This window comes from Mus caroli, unplaced genomic scaffold (assembly GCF_978045245.1).
Source record: "Mus caroli unplaced genomic scaffold, Mus_caroli_1 scaffold_11, whole genome shotgun sequence".
In the NCBI taxonomy this organism is placed as follows: Eukaryota; Metazoa; Chordata; class Mammalia; order Rodentia; family Muridae; genus Mus; species Mus caroli.
The window spans coordinates 98,133,248-98,148,337 of NW_028227266.1; the positions used below are offsets into that span (position 1 = coordinate 98,133,248).

Genomic DNA, 15,090 nt, shown 5'->3' on the forward strand with positions numbered 1-15,090 from the left:
TCATGTCTTGTACAGCTTTTATGCCTCGCCCCTTTCTTAACCCTCCTGCTCCTCTCTCACAGTCTCCTGTTGAGTTCCATAGTCTGCAGCCATGCTCACATCTCTTTGTTTGCATAAACAGAAACACTAAGTGTTAGGATCCACTCACCAGAGAGCATGTGATTTTTGTCTAAGACTTGGTCACCTTATTTAATACCTTCCAGTCCCACCTATTTTCCTGAAATTATTACAATTCAATTTTTCTTAATAGCAGAGTAAAATCCCACTGTGTATATACACCACTGTTATGTTATTATCCATCTGTCATAGGCTAGACGTCGAGGCTGGGTCCATTCCTTCGCTACTGTGAATACTGCAGCAATAACTGGGATGTGCAGCTGTGTCTATGGTGGCACACAGACCCTCTGGGTATCCACCAAGGAGCAGTGTAACTGGGTCAGATGGTTGTTCTAGTCTTAAGTTTTGGAGGAAGCTCCCCGATTTCCCTAGTGTATACTCCACACTAGAGTATACTCCTGCCAGCAGTAGATAATGAGGCCCATATCCTACACGCTGGTCAGCATTTGCTATTTGTTTTTGTGATCATAGCCATTCTGACTAGGGTAAGATGGAATCTCAAAATGGTTTTGATTTGCATTTCCCTGATGACTAAGGATGCTGAACATATTCACTGGCCTTTTTGTGTTTCTTCTCTCGGGAACGATCTGTTCATTTCATTAGCCTGAATATTAACTGGCAGTTTTATGTTTTTGATGAACTTTTGCAGTTCCTTACCTATGATAGGTTATCAATCCTGCCTGGGGTATTAGCTGGCACAGACTTCACCCATTCTGTGGGCTGTTTCCCCTGCTGCTACTTACTCTTGCTGTGCAGAAACATTTTAACTTTGAGTGGTTACATTTGTTGCTTCTTGTGCTGTTAGGAGTCTCATGCAGAAAGTTCTTGCCTAGACCTACAACTTCTTCCACTTGTAATCCCTTTGTTCTCCTCTAGCAGTTTCAGAGTTTGGGTTTTTTTTTTTTTTTTTTTTTTTTTTTTAAGTCTCTGCTGCGTCTTTGGTTGATTTTGAGCATCGTGTGAGATGCTGGTTGGCTATCCAGCATCCCTGCATATTTGTTGAATACACTCTCCTTTCCCCCCCAGTGTATGCTTTCTTAATTTTTAGATTTATTCATTTTATTCTACATGAATTTGCCTGCATGTGTGTGTACATAGTGTGCATACATGTAAGTTACCTGCATATGTGTGTGCATAGTGTACATGCTTGGCATGGTACTTGCAGCTGATGGCTCTCTGGCGTTTCCTAAGTAGAGTTCCTTCACCAGAAGACAGACTCAGCTCTCTCCTGCCAGAAACCCATTAGACTAAAGATAGGACCGAGCTCTAAGCCTGGGTCAGCAGGACTGACCTGGAATGTGGGCAAGATCAGGGTTCCCCAGATGGAGGAGACTTTGAACCAACCCAGTTGTGATCAGCCATCGTAAAGCTGGCTCTCCTAGGCAGCTGATGGCAAGATGCCTACAGAGCTGATGGAGGCGGGCTAGCCAGGAAGTGGAGCACTACCAGCCTGAGTGCTTGGGTCACCATGGAAACAGAAAGCAGGGAGCCATAGCCCAAGCTTAAGAGCCATTGAGCATACTCTTGCAGCATTTAGAGGCAGCAGAACCTAACAGGAAAACATCCCTTACCTGGGGCCTTTTCACAGCAAGGGTTTGATTGGCATCTCCCCTGAGTTGCTGAAGCACCAGGATAGTCTGAAGAGACATGGGGCTTTAGTTTTCATCCTTATCTAACTGTGTGTGTGTGTGTGCTCATGAGCCTATGAAACCACAGAGAAATGATAACATGTATTATCTTTCTGTTACACTCACATAAAATTCCCAAGTTTCGGAGGAGCAGAGAGGGCAGCAAAGGAAGATAGAGGGTGGCTCAACACGGGACAGAGACCCTCGACCACAGAGCTTCTGTTCCAGTGCTCCAGGAAGAGGAGTCTCTGGGATCTTTCTGGAAGTGGTTCTCAGACATTTACAGAAAATCAAAGCAGGAAACCTCCGGGGATGTTCTGTAAGCTGGGGGCTTTCTCTTAGGCCCTCAGGGGTTCTGATTCCAGAAGGCTGGCCTCCACACGCCCAAGCACGCCCCAGGCATGGTTCTGATCTTGGTGGTGGGTGGGGAAGAACAAGGAGGCCATGCTTTCCTGATTGAGGGTGTTGGGGGAGTCTTCTCAGACTGAGGAGGAGGCAGTTCCTCTTTGGCCTCTGGCCTTGCTTCCAAAGTCAGTGCCTGGATGTCAGCTCTCCTGGGTGACATAGCAGTCACTAAATGTTTGCCCTCTGGGTCTTAGCTCTTCCTTTACAGGGCCCTTCTAGGAAGAGCTGGAAGGCAAACTCTGGGTATGATTGCTGTGACTTTGCTTGCCCTACCAGACCTGCCTCTGCAATGGAGAGTGTAGCCAATGGTCTTTGGCCTCAGATTAATTTCTGCTCTGCTCATATACATGGTCCAGGGATACAGGAAGTAAGGCTACCTCTAAGTGTGTTAGGGCTCTGGCCAGCTTCATTCCCAAAGAAACTTGTACACTATCCCAAACCATGCACCACAGACAAGACTGTGTCTTTCAAAACAGGCCTGGTACATGGCCCAACTCCCAGGGCCATCCCTGGGGTGCATGGAGAAGCCAGAAAGTCAGAGGACAACTTGGGGGAGCCAGTTCTCTCCAACATATGAGTCCTGGGAATCAAATTCATGCTGATAATTTTACCAATGACAGTTGACTAGAGGTAATGAGAGTTTGAGGAGGAAAACCTGAGCAAGCTCAGATTCAAGTCAAATCCTCAAGCAGACAGAGTCTGTCTTAGACACTGTACCCATCTTTAGGTGGAGATGTCTAAAACCTACTTAATACAACCTTTGGGGACAGTGATTCCAAAGCAGTGAGGAAATAGAGCCCAGAGTGACTATAAAGTCTCATCTTGAAGGGTCTGGTTTGAGTGTCTGAGTCTCTATGGAGGCTTGGACCACTGGACCTTCTCAGGAGGAGGCAGGATGCTGGATGAGGCATCACTTAAAGAGTCTTCCTGTCTCTAGGTGGATTCTGCTTCCTTCCTCTCATAGGGTTGATAACTCCTTCTATGAAACAGTATAGATAGGTCTAGGCATGCATGCACATGCATGCACATGTGCGCGCGTGTGCGCATGCATGCACATGCACACACACACACACACACACACTTACTTGCTTGCTGGCTCAAACCAATGCTGCTATCCGCATCTCAAGGTCAGATGAGACCTTGGGTAGTACCATTTTGGGTACTATGCAGAGACGTTTTGCAAAAGCTAGCCACTGGTCCTCATGCTGCTGCGACTGGGACTGGAGACCACACAGCAGGGGCTGATCCAGAGCTTTTTTGGGAGATCAGTCCCCCGATTTCCCTCACTTTTCTCAGGGGGAGGCACGGCCCCTAACTTTCCCCCTTTTTGTTACCAGGAGGCAAATATTTAGTCATGAAAACTCCCATTTTTACTTTTCGTTTTGAGACAGATCTCATTAAACAATCCAGGCTAGACTCAAACTTGCTGCCCTCCCTCCTCACCCTCTTGAATCTGGAGACTGCAGGCGTGTGACACACCTGGCTGACAACTACTTTTAAATTGACCCCTTTCTGCTTTAAATTACCCTGCTAAACATGCTCTCAGAAAAATAATTGCTCTGCCAACCTGTCTGGCCCTATCCTGTAATCCGCAAGCTCTTAATAACACACCCAGCTAGCAAACTGGTCTAAACCAGCTGGAACTGAACAGAAAGATCAGCTGGAACTCCAATAGTGGCCATCAATGACCTGATCGATGCCCAGCAGCCTGCTAAGGATAAGGACTCAGAACTGTCCACAAAGTAGGTTTTCTCAGATGTGATGTGCACGTGTTACGCTTGTGCATGTGTGTGCGTGGGTATATGTGCATATGTATGTGAACCAGAAATCAACACTGGGTGCCTACCCTATTTTTTAAAACCTTTTTGGTTTTTAGTATTTAATTTATGTGCATTAAAGTGTGTGTGTGTGTGTGTGTGTGTGCGTGCGTGCACATGCATGCCTAAATGCATATATGTACAAAGTGTGCAGCAGGCACCAATGGAGGTCAGACGAGGCATTGAGTCCCTTGGAACTAGAGTTGCAGATGGAGTGCGCTGCCATGTGTGTGCTGGTCACCAAATTAAGGTCTTCTTCAAGAGCAGTCAGTACTCTTAACCACTGAGCCATCTCTCTAGCCCCCACCTTATTTTCTGAGGCAAGGTCTCTCACTCGACCTGGGGCTCACCATTTGACAAGCCTGGCTACCCAGTGAGTTTCAGAGGTCTACCGTTCTATACCCCAGCAATGAGGTAACAGACAGACGAGTGGCCACACTCAGTTTTTATGTGGGTCTGAGTTCAGGTTCTCATGCTTGCAAAGGAAGCACTAACCACTGGGCCATCTCCCCAGCCCCTGAGCGGGTATTCCAGGAGCCCTCAGTGATAGTGTAAGCTGCCAGAAAGGTCGGTGAGCTAGACAGGTTTGACAATACCTAGAGGTTAAAATCATTATCTTCTTGCTCATCAGACTAATAAAGGCCTGAAAATAATAGCCACTGAGGCTGGTGAGTGGACAATGACCTGGACAAATGTCTCCTTAAATGTTTGTAAGCTTGAAGGAGAGCTAGTGTCAAACTTTCTTCTACATATTTACCTTTCTACCCGTACATTAGTAAGACTCTCAACCCTCATCAGAGAAACTTCTTGCAGTGAAGAGCAGTTAAAGGGCAGAGACTCACGACTGGTCCGAGTGCCGAGAGTAAGTGGACCTTAAGTGGGCCATCCACGCTCCCAAGATCAGGGAACATCACAGAAGAAGGGGCAAGAAGATCATACGAGTCTGCAGTTGCAGAGAACCTGCTGCAAAACAGGGTCTTTGGGGCCTGACAGAACCATTGCCCTCGTGAATGTGGAGCCCCTGCGGTTGCCTGATTAAGACCTGCGCAAGATCAAGCCAGTCAAAGCTTCAGCATGGACGGGGAAGTGGTCACAAATCCCACCCCTAGCTGAGGAGCTACCGGTAGCTGAAAGCTGCTGGAATAGGCCGTTAGTTTGTTTCAGAGTGCAGCCATGCTCTACCAGGGGATGGTCCTAAAGCCATGCTCTACCAGGGGATGGTCCTACAACCAGGCACATACAGGCGGCACCAGCATGGCACTCACATCATATCAAAGAACCTTCTTCTTGCACTAGACTACAAGCAGGACCCACAGCCAGTCAAATGCAGAGGATAGGTGCCCATGGGGTACCTATGGGATGATCATGGGACATCTGTAACACAACCTCACACCCAAGGTTCAGGAAACACTGTAAAAGGTGGGCCAGAAAGACTGGAAGAGCCTAGGGACAAGGACTGCTTCATGACCGTTTCTTCTGGTCAGGACAGGAATGTTGTTCCCACATTCTCAGAAACACGGCTACCTGCCCAAGAATCACAAAGACTCTACCACTTGACAAGCAAACATGGATGCAGAACAAGTTAACAAGGCCCCAACCTCAGATGGAGAGGTAGAGGCAGTCAATGGCCGCCAAGGAAGGGAGAGGCAGTTTTGTGGTATTCCTTTTTTTAAGAATGATATCCCAATCCCAAGGTGTTAGCCTTAAACACACGCAAATAAGGGCAATATTAACTGGACTCGTAGGATATGTGTGTATAACAAAAATAAATATAGACAAAGACGTTATGCATTCAAGAGGAGGTGTTGAGTGGAGGGAGACATGGGAGGAGTTGAATGGGGAAAGAAAAGGGATGGAAAAAAATGCAAAATACAGTGTGATTTTAAAGTCATCAAATAAAAACAACCATCCAGTTGGGAGAGGTGCATGTTGGCAGAAGCTGGTCAGGGAGGAGTTAAAGTCGGAAGGCGATACGAGAAAATATATTGTTCATATGTAGGAAATTCTCAAAATAACAAGTAAAAATATGTGTTTAAAATGATCAATGATCACAAGCTTTGATAGGAGTCTACACTAGGGAATTGAGGAAAAGTGACTAAGGTCTATACAGCAGTTATAGTGTCATTAGATCAGAGGACTTTTATTTTTTATCTACTATTGTGTTTCCAGATTTTTAAATTTTATGTGTGTTTTACATGCAAGTATGTCTGTGCATCATGTGTGTGTCTGGTGCCTTCAGAGTTGAAAGAGGGAATTAAAGTCCCTGAAACTGGAGTTACAGACAACTGTGAGCTGATATGTCGGTGCTGGGAATTGAACCCAGGTGTTGTGGAAGAGCAGCCAGTGCTCTTAACTGCTGAGCCATCTCTCCAGCCCAACAGGTTTTTAACTGAGGGCTGCTGAGCGCTGAGCCCCCGAGCCAGGAGCAGAGAGGACAGAAATGCAGCAGCAGCCTTGCCTTGGGAGAGCATTCCATCTGGAGGAAAGTCAGATGCACAGTACAAGTCAGCTCAGGAGCATAAGTGCTCTGCAGGAGCCTGAGCCCAAGGAGCTGCTCTGAGGGTAAGATGTAGGAGACTCAGACTGGTAGATCAGAGGGAGAAACTCCAGGCAGACCTAGGAACCTTAGCTGGCCTTATAGGGAAACTATGAAAATACACCGTCAGTAGTAAAGAAACAGTCAAGTAACTGACCGTATAGTTATATCATAGAAAGCTTTTACTAGTGTTCTCAGAGAACGTTTTAGTAGGCTAAGACTATACAAACAATGATGATGCTGGAGAGGTGGCTTTGCAGTTAAGAGCACTGGTTGCGCTTGCGGAGAACCCACATGGTGGCCACAACTACTATAGCTGTAGTACCAGGGGATCCAACACACTCTCTGGTCTCCAAGGGCATCATCAGGCATGCATATGATGCGCACACATACATGCAAGCAAACATTCATGCCCATAAAATAGAAGTGAATCTTCTTTTAAAAGAATATTAAAAATTAAGGAACAGTAATGAGTTCATTTGGCTTTTAACTTTCACATACAGTCCGTGCACAGAAGCGTCCTCAAATAGAACCCTGTGTGGAGGACCTGTGGGCCTTCCAAGTCTACTTTTGTACCTTCTGTCCAAGGGGGATACATCTACATTCATAGATCAGAGAGGCAGGTTTTGAACTAGTTTATAACCATATATTTAAAAAAAAACCAACAATAACAAATGGCGAGGGAATATTCTAAAAGGTGTTCAACGTCCTTAGCCACTGGGAAAGGCAAATTAAAGCTACTTCAGTTGAGATGACTGTCATCAAGAAAACAAGTGACAAATGCTGGCACAGGAGGATGTGGGGAAAGAGGAAACCTTATTCGCTGCTGATGTAAACTTGTGCAGCTACTATGGAAACCTGTGTGGTGGCGGGAGGATTTCTAGTGATGTGAGGCACCTGTACCTCTCTTTGGCCTACACCACAAGGACTCCAAGTTGGCAGACCCAGAAACCCTTTGCACATCTGTTTACTGCTGCACTGTTCACAACAGCTGGGAACTGGAATTAGCAAGAAGAACAGACAGCAAAAACGTGGTCCAAATGTGTATGCACAGCCATAAAGACAGACAAAATCAAGGCCTTTGCAGGAAAATACTGGAAAGCACTGTGCTACGTGAAACAAGCCAGAAACAGACAGCTACCACGGCTTCCTTCACATGTGCGGTCTAGACTTAAAATTACACATAGGGCATATGTACACGTATGGATTTGCATATGTAGTCATGAAACCAGAAAGGGGATCGTGGGAGCGGGGGGAGGGACATAAAGGGAGTTGGTAGGGTTTTGGAAGGAGAAAAGAGGTGGGTAATATGAATACACGTGATATGAAGAAAGGGGTACCAGGGGAGGTAAGGGAACCAATGAGAGGGGAGTAGGACACCAAGGGGTGGGGCAGCAGTGTGTGGGGGGATCAGAGAGGGAGAGGGGCAGTAGGGGGGGGGACGATGAGAATAAAGTATAATGGCATACATATATGAGAAGGCCACAATGTATTTGTACTGGCTAGTTTTGTGTGTCAACTTGACACAGGCTGGAGTTATCACAGAGAAAGGAGCTTCAGTTGGGGAAATGCCTCCATAAGATCCAGCTGTTAAGGCATTTTCTCAATTAGTGATCAAGGGGGGAGGTCCCCTTGTGGGTGGTGCCGTCTCTGAACTGGTAGTCTTGGTTCTATAAGAGAGCAGGCTGAGCAAGCCAGGGGAAGCAAGCCAATAAGTAACATCCCTCTATGGCCTCTGCATCAGCTCCTGCTTCCAGACCTGCTTGAGTTCCAGTCCTAACTTTCTTTGGTGATGAACAGCAGTATGGAAGTGTAAGCTGAATAAACCCTTTCCTCCCCAAGTGCTTCTTGGTCATGATGTTTGTGCAGGAAAAGAAACCCCGACTAAGACAGTATTCTAACCTTGACATTTTGAAAAAATTAAAAATTTGAAGGGGAATTTTTTTAATTAAAAATAAATGCATGCAAAGGGACAGGTGGCAGATTGTGGGATTTTGAAATGGTCCAGAGCAGTTCCTTGGTTTCAAGGACACATGACACATAGTTATAAGTAGGGTAGGAGTGGCCTTGTCTTCCTGCAGAGTGTGTAAGACCTGTGAGACTAGAGAGAGTCAAGTCTCATATAGTCAGTTGGAGCACAGGGTGTGTCAAAAATGTTGCTTTGTCCCTATAACAGGTCGCATTGGGGTGCAGGATGGGACAACCTGCCTCGGTATTTATCAAGGAGGAGGGAGAAAAGGAAGTCCTGCTTCCAGTACCTATGAGCAGCTCTGTACTGAGACTCTATGTTCCCAGAGATAGGAAGCCCTGGGGCTCAGTGGGGAGAAGGAAGATGCTAGAGTTTGGATATGAAGTGTCCCCCAAAAAGGCTTAGTCTCCAGTGTGGCTGCGTTCAGAGGCGGAGCTTTGAGGAAGTGGCTGGATCACCAGGGCTCTGACATCATGAACCGATTAGTCCCTGGTAGAGTCACAGCTCAGTGACATTGCTGGGAGATGAGGGAAACATGAGGAAGTGGGACCTGGCTGGAGGAAACAGATCACTGGAGGCATGCGTTGAAGCTTATGTATTGTCCCACCCCTTCCTCTCCACGTGCATAGTCTATGTCACACTCACGCTCACACTGCCAAAATGGACTCCCTAACCTTTAGCCTGAATTTTGTGGATCTGGCCAACTTTGGCCAGAAATCACTGGGCTAGTGAGACAAATCAATCAATCTTTCCTCTAGAAACTGTTCCTCTAAAGGTATTTGTCAAAGTGTTAAAACTATCACAGAAAGGCAGGCTAGGGTCCCCAGCCCCTGTTCACCAACCAATACAGTTAGATTGTGATCCTCATGTTGTGACCCTTAACAATTCTTCACGAGGACGCTCATACCTTCCTAAGTTACCAGGGACATTGCCACAGAAGTGCCACCTCTGCTTGCTTCTGAGGTGCTCAACAAGAGGAAGCTAGCTAGCAATTGGCTTCATTCCTTTCTGTCCAGCGGGGAGGGGCCTACAATACAGGAGGGCAGTGCTTGTCCCCACCCACAATACTAATCTGCATCTACCACGTGACCTCCAGGTCACTCAGGCCTTCGCTTACAGGAGAGGTTGCTCCAAATACTCCTAAGCGTGAATCAGAACTTCTAAATGAAACCACAGGCAATCTCGGGTGAATTTGAATTTTGTGAGATATTGTTCTAGAATCCGCATCACTTACCAAACCAGTGGGAAGTTTTGGGTCAAGTCTCCCATCCTTCCCAGAGTCCTCAACTTCAACGTCATAGTACCTCTGCTTCTAGGAAGGTTTCCTGGGCTGCTGTCTGCTTTAGATCCCACCCAGAAGCTGCGCAATATCTTGGACCTCTGACATGTCTTGGAAGAGACTGTTCTCTCGGGCCTTTGTGCCCACTCTGCTCCATGGTTCCTCGAGGGCAGAGACCATGGGACACTCATGTCTGTGGCTCATCCTGCAGAACCGTGCCTCACGCATTGCAAGCCCTCTATAAATGTTTGGTGACTGAGCAGAGGATGAACACACAGATGCCTAAAATCCCTGTGCTGGGCTTGGAGGAAAAGGACACCTACGCTCTGTCATACTTATTGCCCAACCCAGTTCTAGAACACTGTAAGTCCATGAAGCATCACCAAGACATGGGACCGAAACACAGAGGACGTGGCTTAGCCTCCTCTTCTTTCCTGAGGCTAGGCTCACCTCCAAATGGACTTGTATGACACTTAGAGCTGAGAGCACCTCAAGATATGAAATTCTCCTTGGTCCCACATGGCCATCAACTGCTTTGATGGTCCAGCATCAAGCTTTGTGAACTCATTTGAGAGTGGGCAGGCTCACTGCATTAACTTGCTCTAATTAACAGAACCATCAGTGAGGACAGACCAGGAGTCGTGGGTTCTAGAAGGGCTGCTGTGTCCTCCCACAGTAAGAACGGCTAGCAGGGATGAGGACTAGGGACAATCCAGGCCTCCACATAGCTATCATTTTGAGTGAGTGGGTCACCTCCCTGGCTCTTATGTCGGCATCCCCAGTCACGTGGAGAGTAAAAAAGAAAGGTTAGGGAATATATCTTGAGTGGGGTAGGGTAAAAGCAGAGAAAAGCCAACTTAGGGTTGGTTCATGGCTAAAAGGATTCTCCAGATGAGCTTCCCCCACCAATTCATTATTTTCAGAGAGGTTCAGAAGCCCTGAACCTGGTCTACCCTGGCAAATGCTCAGGGATGCTCCTGTATACCTCTTCTCATCAGCACCACCCTCCAGCAGTTCCCCAAGGGTTAACTGTCCCCAACGAGGCTGCCAGTTGATTGCTATCAGCTGGCAGTAACATGCTGGGCTAGGCTCAGAACCACAGGCAGACAGACTGCCAATGTCTCCCACAGTTCTTTCCACCATCTACCCTGCCTCCAGCTATTTGCCTACCAACTGGCTCTCATCCCTCATACTCCTCATCAGATCAGGAGCCAGGGAAGGCAGTCACCAGTCTTCACTCTTCACCAAGGCAGAGCCAAAGTAAACACCTGGATAAATAGGGTATTATTATCATCAATGAATGGCTCACTGGATGTCCTGGAAATGGGCAGACCGGTGAAGGCCCACACCTATGCAAAGGAGGTGGCTGGGGCAGGGATGCAACAGATGCTGACCCCATGGACAGTCTCAAAGTCAGAGCAAGAAGGTCCCACTCTGACAGCCAGGAGGTGAATACTCACTATGATTCTGAAGCCAGCATCCCGCCAGCATCCCGGAAACCACAGAGCAAGCCCTGCAAGAGCCAGGCGGGAATGAGGTTTCCCAGAGGCTCTCTGTGCACCTCTCCCACCTGCTCTGCTCTCCATGGTCAACCAGCTCCAGAAAGATACGTGTGCTACTGGGACACTTGTTCATTAGTTTAACACTGGGAAAAGGTCCTCAGGAGGCTTAGAAAACTGAAGATCATAAAGCAACAACTTTTACTGGACACCCACTGGTGATTGGCTCTGAACAAGTGCTTTGGTTTGTTGGTTTTGGTTTGTTCTTTTTGTTAAGATAGGGTCTCATGTGTCCTAGTATGGCCTCAAATTTCCTGTGTAGTTAAAGCTGGCCTCAAACTCCTGATCCTTTTGCCTCTATTTCTAGAACGCTCAAACTCTTACAGGCATTGTCTCACTCTGAACTTGGTATTTTCAGATATCCGACACATTACAGCCAGCACGTGAAAGCAGGGCTTCAGGGCTAAGCCAATCGTGTCAAGGGCTCTCTCCTTTTCGTGTTAACCTCCACACTGCAGGCAGGACTCCCTCACTCCTTGGGTTTGTTAGTCCTATGTGTTCCTACTCAGAGGTAGGAACAGAGAGGAAGTGAGCAGTGAGCAGAACATTCAACCACGAGTGCCCCAGCTTTCCTACCTCATCCTGCTTGAGACTGGTCCAAAGGCCACATTTGCACCAAGCCGTGCATCCTTCCCAAGGGTTCATGGGAAAGTAACCTCTCTAGATTTGTTTCTGAGGAGGCCCAGGCATTCTGTCAGTCAGCTCTCTACACCAGGAAGTCCCCTAGAAGACCCCTAGGCTCCGCCCTCACTCTGCAGGCCACAGGCAGCTATAATCCCTCTCCAGCCGCTCATCTCCTCCTGCCACGCCCACTGCTGCCAGGTTCAGTAATTTTCTCAGCTGGGTTCTCCACCCCTTTCATTCCCAGCTCCTCCCCTTCTGTGGGGTCTTTCAAAATCTTGCACCGGCCTCGGCCTTCAGAGTCTGCCCCGTCTCCCCAGTGCTTGCCCTCTCTCTGCCCTGGCCATCAACCCTGACCATGTCAGACAGGCTAAGCACACACCACGTCCCAGAGTTCCCAGTCCATTCCTCTTGGCTGTGTTCACAAGCCTCTCTAGGTCCACAGAGCCTGGCCTAGCATCACCACCTTAATCCCAAAGCTTACTTAGGATCTGGCCCTCAGAGTCAGCAACCGCAGCAGCTAAGAGTCTGGAAAACCTAGGCTGAGGTAAGACCCTCTTGAGGGCAGATGACTGTGGCCCAGATGTGAAAATCAGTAAGGTGTCCACTGTAAGCCTCTGACCCCCTGATTAGAACCTAAGCAAGTTCCTGGTTCTAATTTCCTCAGGACCTCCATGACAATTACCAATCATGCACACTTCTCCCACCTGAGGCTGGCATCCCTGAGAGATACCGTCCTCCTGTGTGTTCCATGGCCAGCTGGATCAGACCTGTTCCCATCGCTTCTACTCTAGGAACAGTACCCACTAAAGTTCCACCGTGTGTATCCTTATCCACAAGCGGTTGGCCCCCTCGACCCAAATACATATACTCCTGTCTACAAAGCTTTCGTGACACATTAGTGCTATGGGATAAACTGAACCTTCTCTCCCAAAATGCACGTGTTCTGTGTCCCAGTACCCCAGAATGTGACTGCATTTAGAGAACATCTTGACAGATCTAATTAAGTTTAAATAAGCTCATTAGAATGGATTTGAATGCCATGATGCCCTTGTATGCAAAATAAACACTTGGGCACAGGTACACAGAGGGAAGTCAGAAGTCAGCCACGGGCAGAAGAGAGAGAGAGAGAGCAGACTCAGAATGGACCCCTAGATATGGTGATCTTGAACTAATCACCTACAGGATACTAAGTTTCGGTTGTCCAAACCACCACATCTGTGGTACTTTTTGCTGCAATGGCCTTAACAAACTAGATACAGGCAAGACGTAATTTCCAAATGAGATTAATAAGCCATGCTAACGTTTTCTTCTCAGTCACAGACAGGTGTGATGCTCTTAGATTCAGCTGCGTTTTAGAGTTCAGGCCACACGCAAAACATTCAAGCCAGCTGAAATTAGGAGGGGGGCCTCCGCATATCTCCCCTGGGAGTCTGAGATAAAAGATACTCAGGGAAGCAGAAGCCTCCAAGCAGAAGCCTCCAGCTCCAGGGGGCAGGTCTGTCACACACTAACCCTCTGAAACGGACTCCTTTGGTCAATGTTTGCGAAACATCCAATCCTAAACGTTCTTGTTCCCCACCCAAGGAAATTAAACTGGGGGTACAGATTTTGTTTTTTACGTGAACCAGGTGGGGTTCTCAGGACTAGATGCATTTGAGAAACCATAGCCATGCCAACCGCCACCAGGAAGCGGGTTTGTCCCTGGACTACGAGTGTGCACACGGCCCGCTCAAGCCCATGGCATAAGAAGGGAGAGGACAGTGGTCCACGCAGTATCCCGGCTTGCTCTGCGGGGCACTCCTGCCAGCTCTCGGGCTGAAGGCGACCAGAGCCCTGTGCTCCTGTCACTGCTGTATGTGTCTATATACGTGTCACGCCCTTCGCTAGTTCTTAAATCAACAGGCGGGTGGAAGAAGCGCCCTCTGTTTCCTACGCGAGCAACTTTGCGGAGTCCTAGACGCCCAGTTTTGATCCTGGGTGTGTCCCACCTCCGACTCTTCTCTAAAGCCCGGCCCTTACGTGAAGACCCAGGAGTACGCCCCAGCTCCCCCCTCGGAAACCCACAGCCCTCCGCCCGGCCAGGCTTACCCAGGCTGGCAAATGCTGGCCCCGCAGCTCGCGGCTGATGAACTCGCGCTCGTGCTCCAGGAATTCGAAGGCAGCCTCCAGGCGCCCCAGCTTCCCGCGGCGGTTCCGGCGCCACCACATCCAGAGCAGGGCGCCAAGCAGCAGCCAGGTGACGCTGAGCCCCAGGTAGCCCGCCAGGTAGACCGGTGCCAGGTAGAAGAGGACGCGCGCCACGAAGCTGTAGAGCTCGGGCAGTAGCTGGCCCGACAGGCGCGGTCCGGGGTCCCGCGAGCGCTGGCCTCTCTCCGGGACGTCGGGATCTCCGGGACCGCCGGGACCGCCAGGACCGCCAGGACCGCCAGGACCGCCGGGCGCGCCCCGGGCGCAGGTCTCCTCCGGCTGCATCTCGCTGTCACCGGCTTGTCCTCTCCAGAAGCTTCACCCCAGCTCAGGTTGGAGCACCCCCTATGCCTGCGCACATCTGTCCTCAAGGCACGAGGACTCCGCAGCCGCGCAGCTCCTGCTCCGCCAGCCTCTCCAAGGTCTGAGCTCGGGTTCTACCAGCTCGGGACTGCAGAGTCTGGGCTTAAGGCCAGAGGGGTGGAGCTCTGGCAGGCAGGGAAAGCCGGAAGTCTCCGCCACCAGGGGCGTGCCCAGGTGAAAAGGGGCGGGGTCAACCCGATGAGGCCTTGAGGGCATCCTGGGATCCCACTGTCTGGCATAAATGTCAACAGAAGGGGTGCAGTTGTCATTTGGGGTGAGCTAAGCGTTACTCTTCACATCAACCCAACACTGATAAACGTCACCTAAAACCTGTTCCTTATACACAGTATCATCTGGACTTTTTGAGGGGAGTCCTAGGCCAGCACTGGGTTGGATCTGACCCAAAGTCTGGGACCACTCCCAGCTGGTCCTTAAAGCCTTGCTTTTCCCTTCTAAACTATTTATTACTTAAGCCATCTGGACCCAGCCCCCAGCACAGTCAAACTGAGCTTAGGGACCCTTCTCTACCCCACCCCCACTCCCATCCTCAGCGTCATTTTTAAAACCCTGTCTGTAGGGGAGTTGGTCAGTGCCTTTCCTTTCCGG

The 15,090-nt window shown here is 48.9% G+C and overlaps 1 protein-coding gene across 1 annotated transcript in view; it reads right to left on the reverse strand.

Annotated features, from left to right (window-relative positions):
* Esyt3 (extended synaptotagmin 3) overlaps nucleotides 1-14,523 on the reverse strand; it is a 44,084-nt gene extending 29,561 nt beyond the window's left edge. Inside the window, exon 1 of the mRNA XM_085827939.1 lies at nucleotides 14,023-14,523. Coding sequence (XP_085684065.1) covers nucleotides 14,023-14,406 — 384 coding nt within the window. The 5' untranslated portion in view covers nucleotides 14,407-14,523. The remainder of the gene's footprint in view (nucleotides 1-14,022) is intronic.
* Nucleotides 14,524-15,090: the final 567 nt, after the last annotated feature.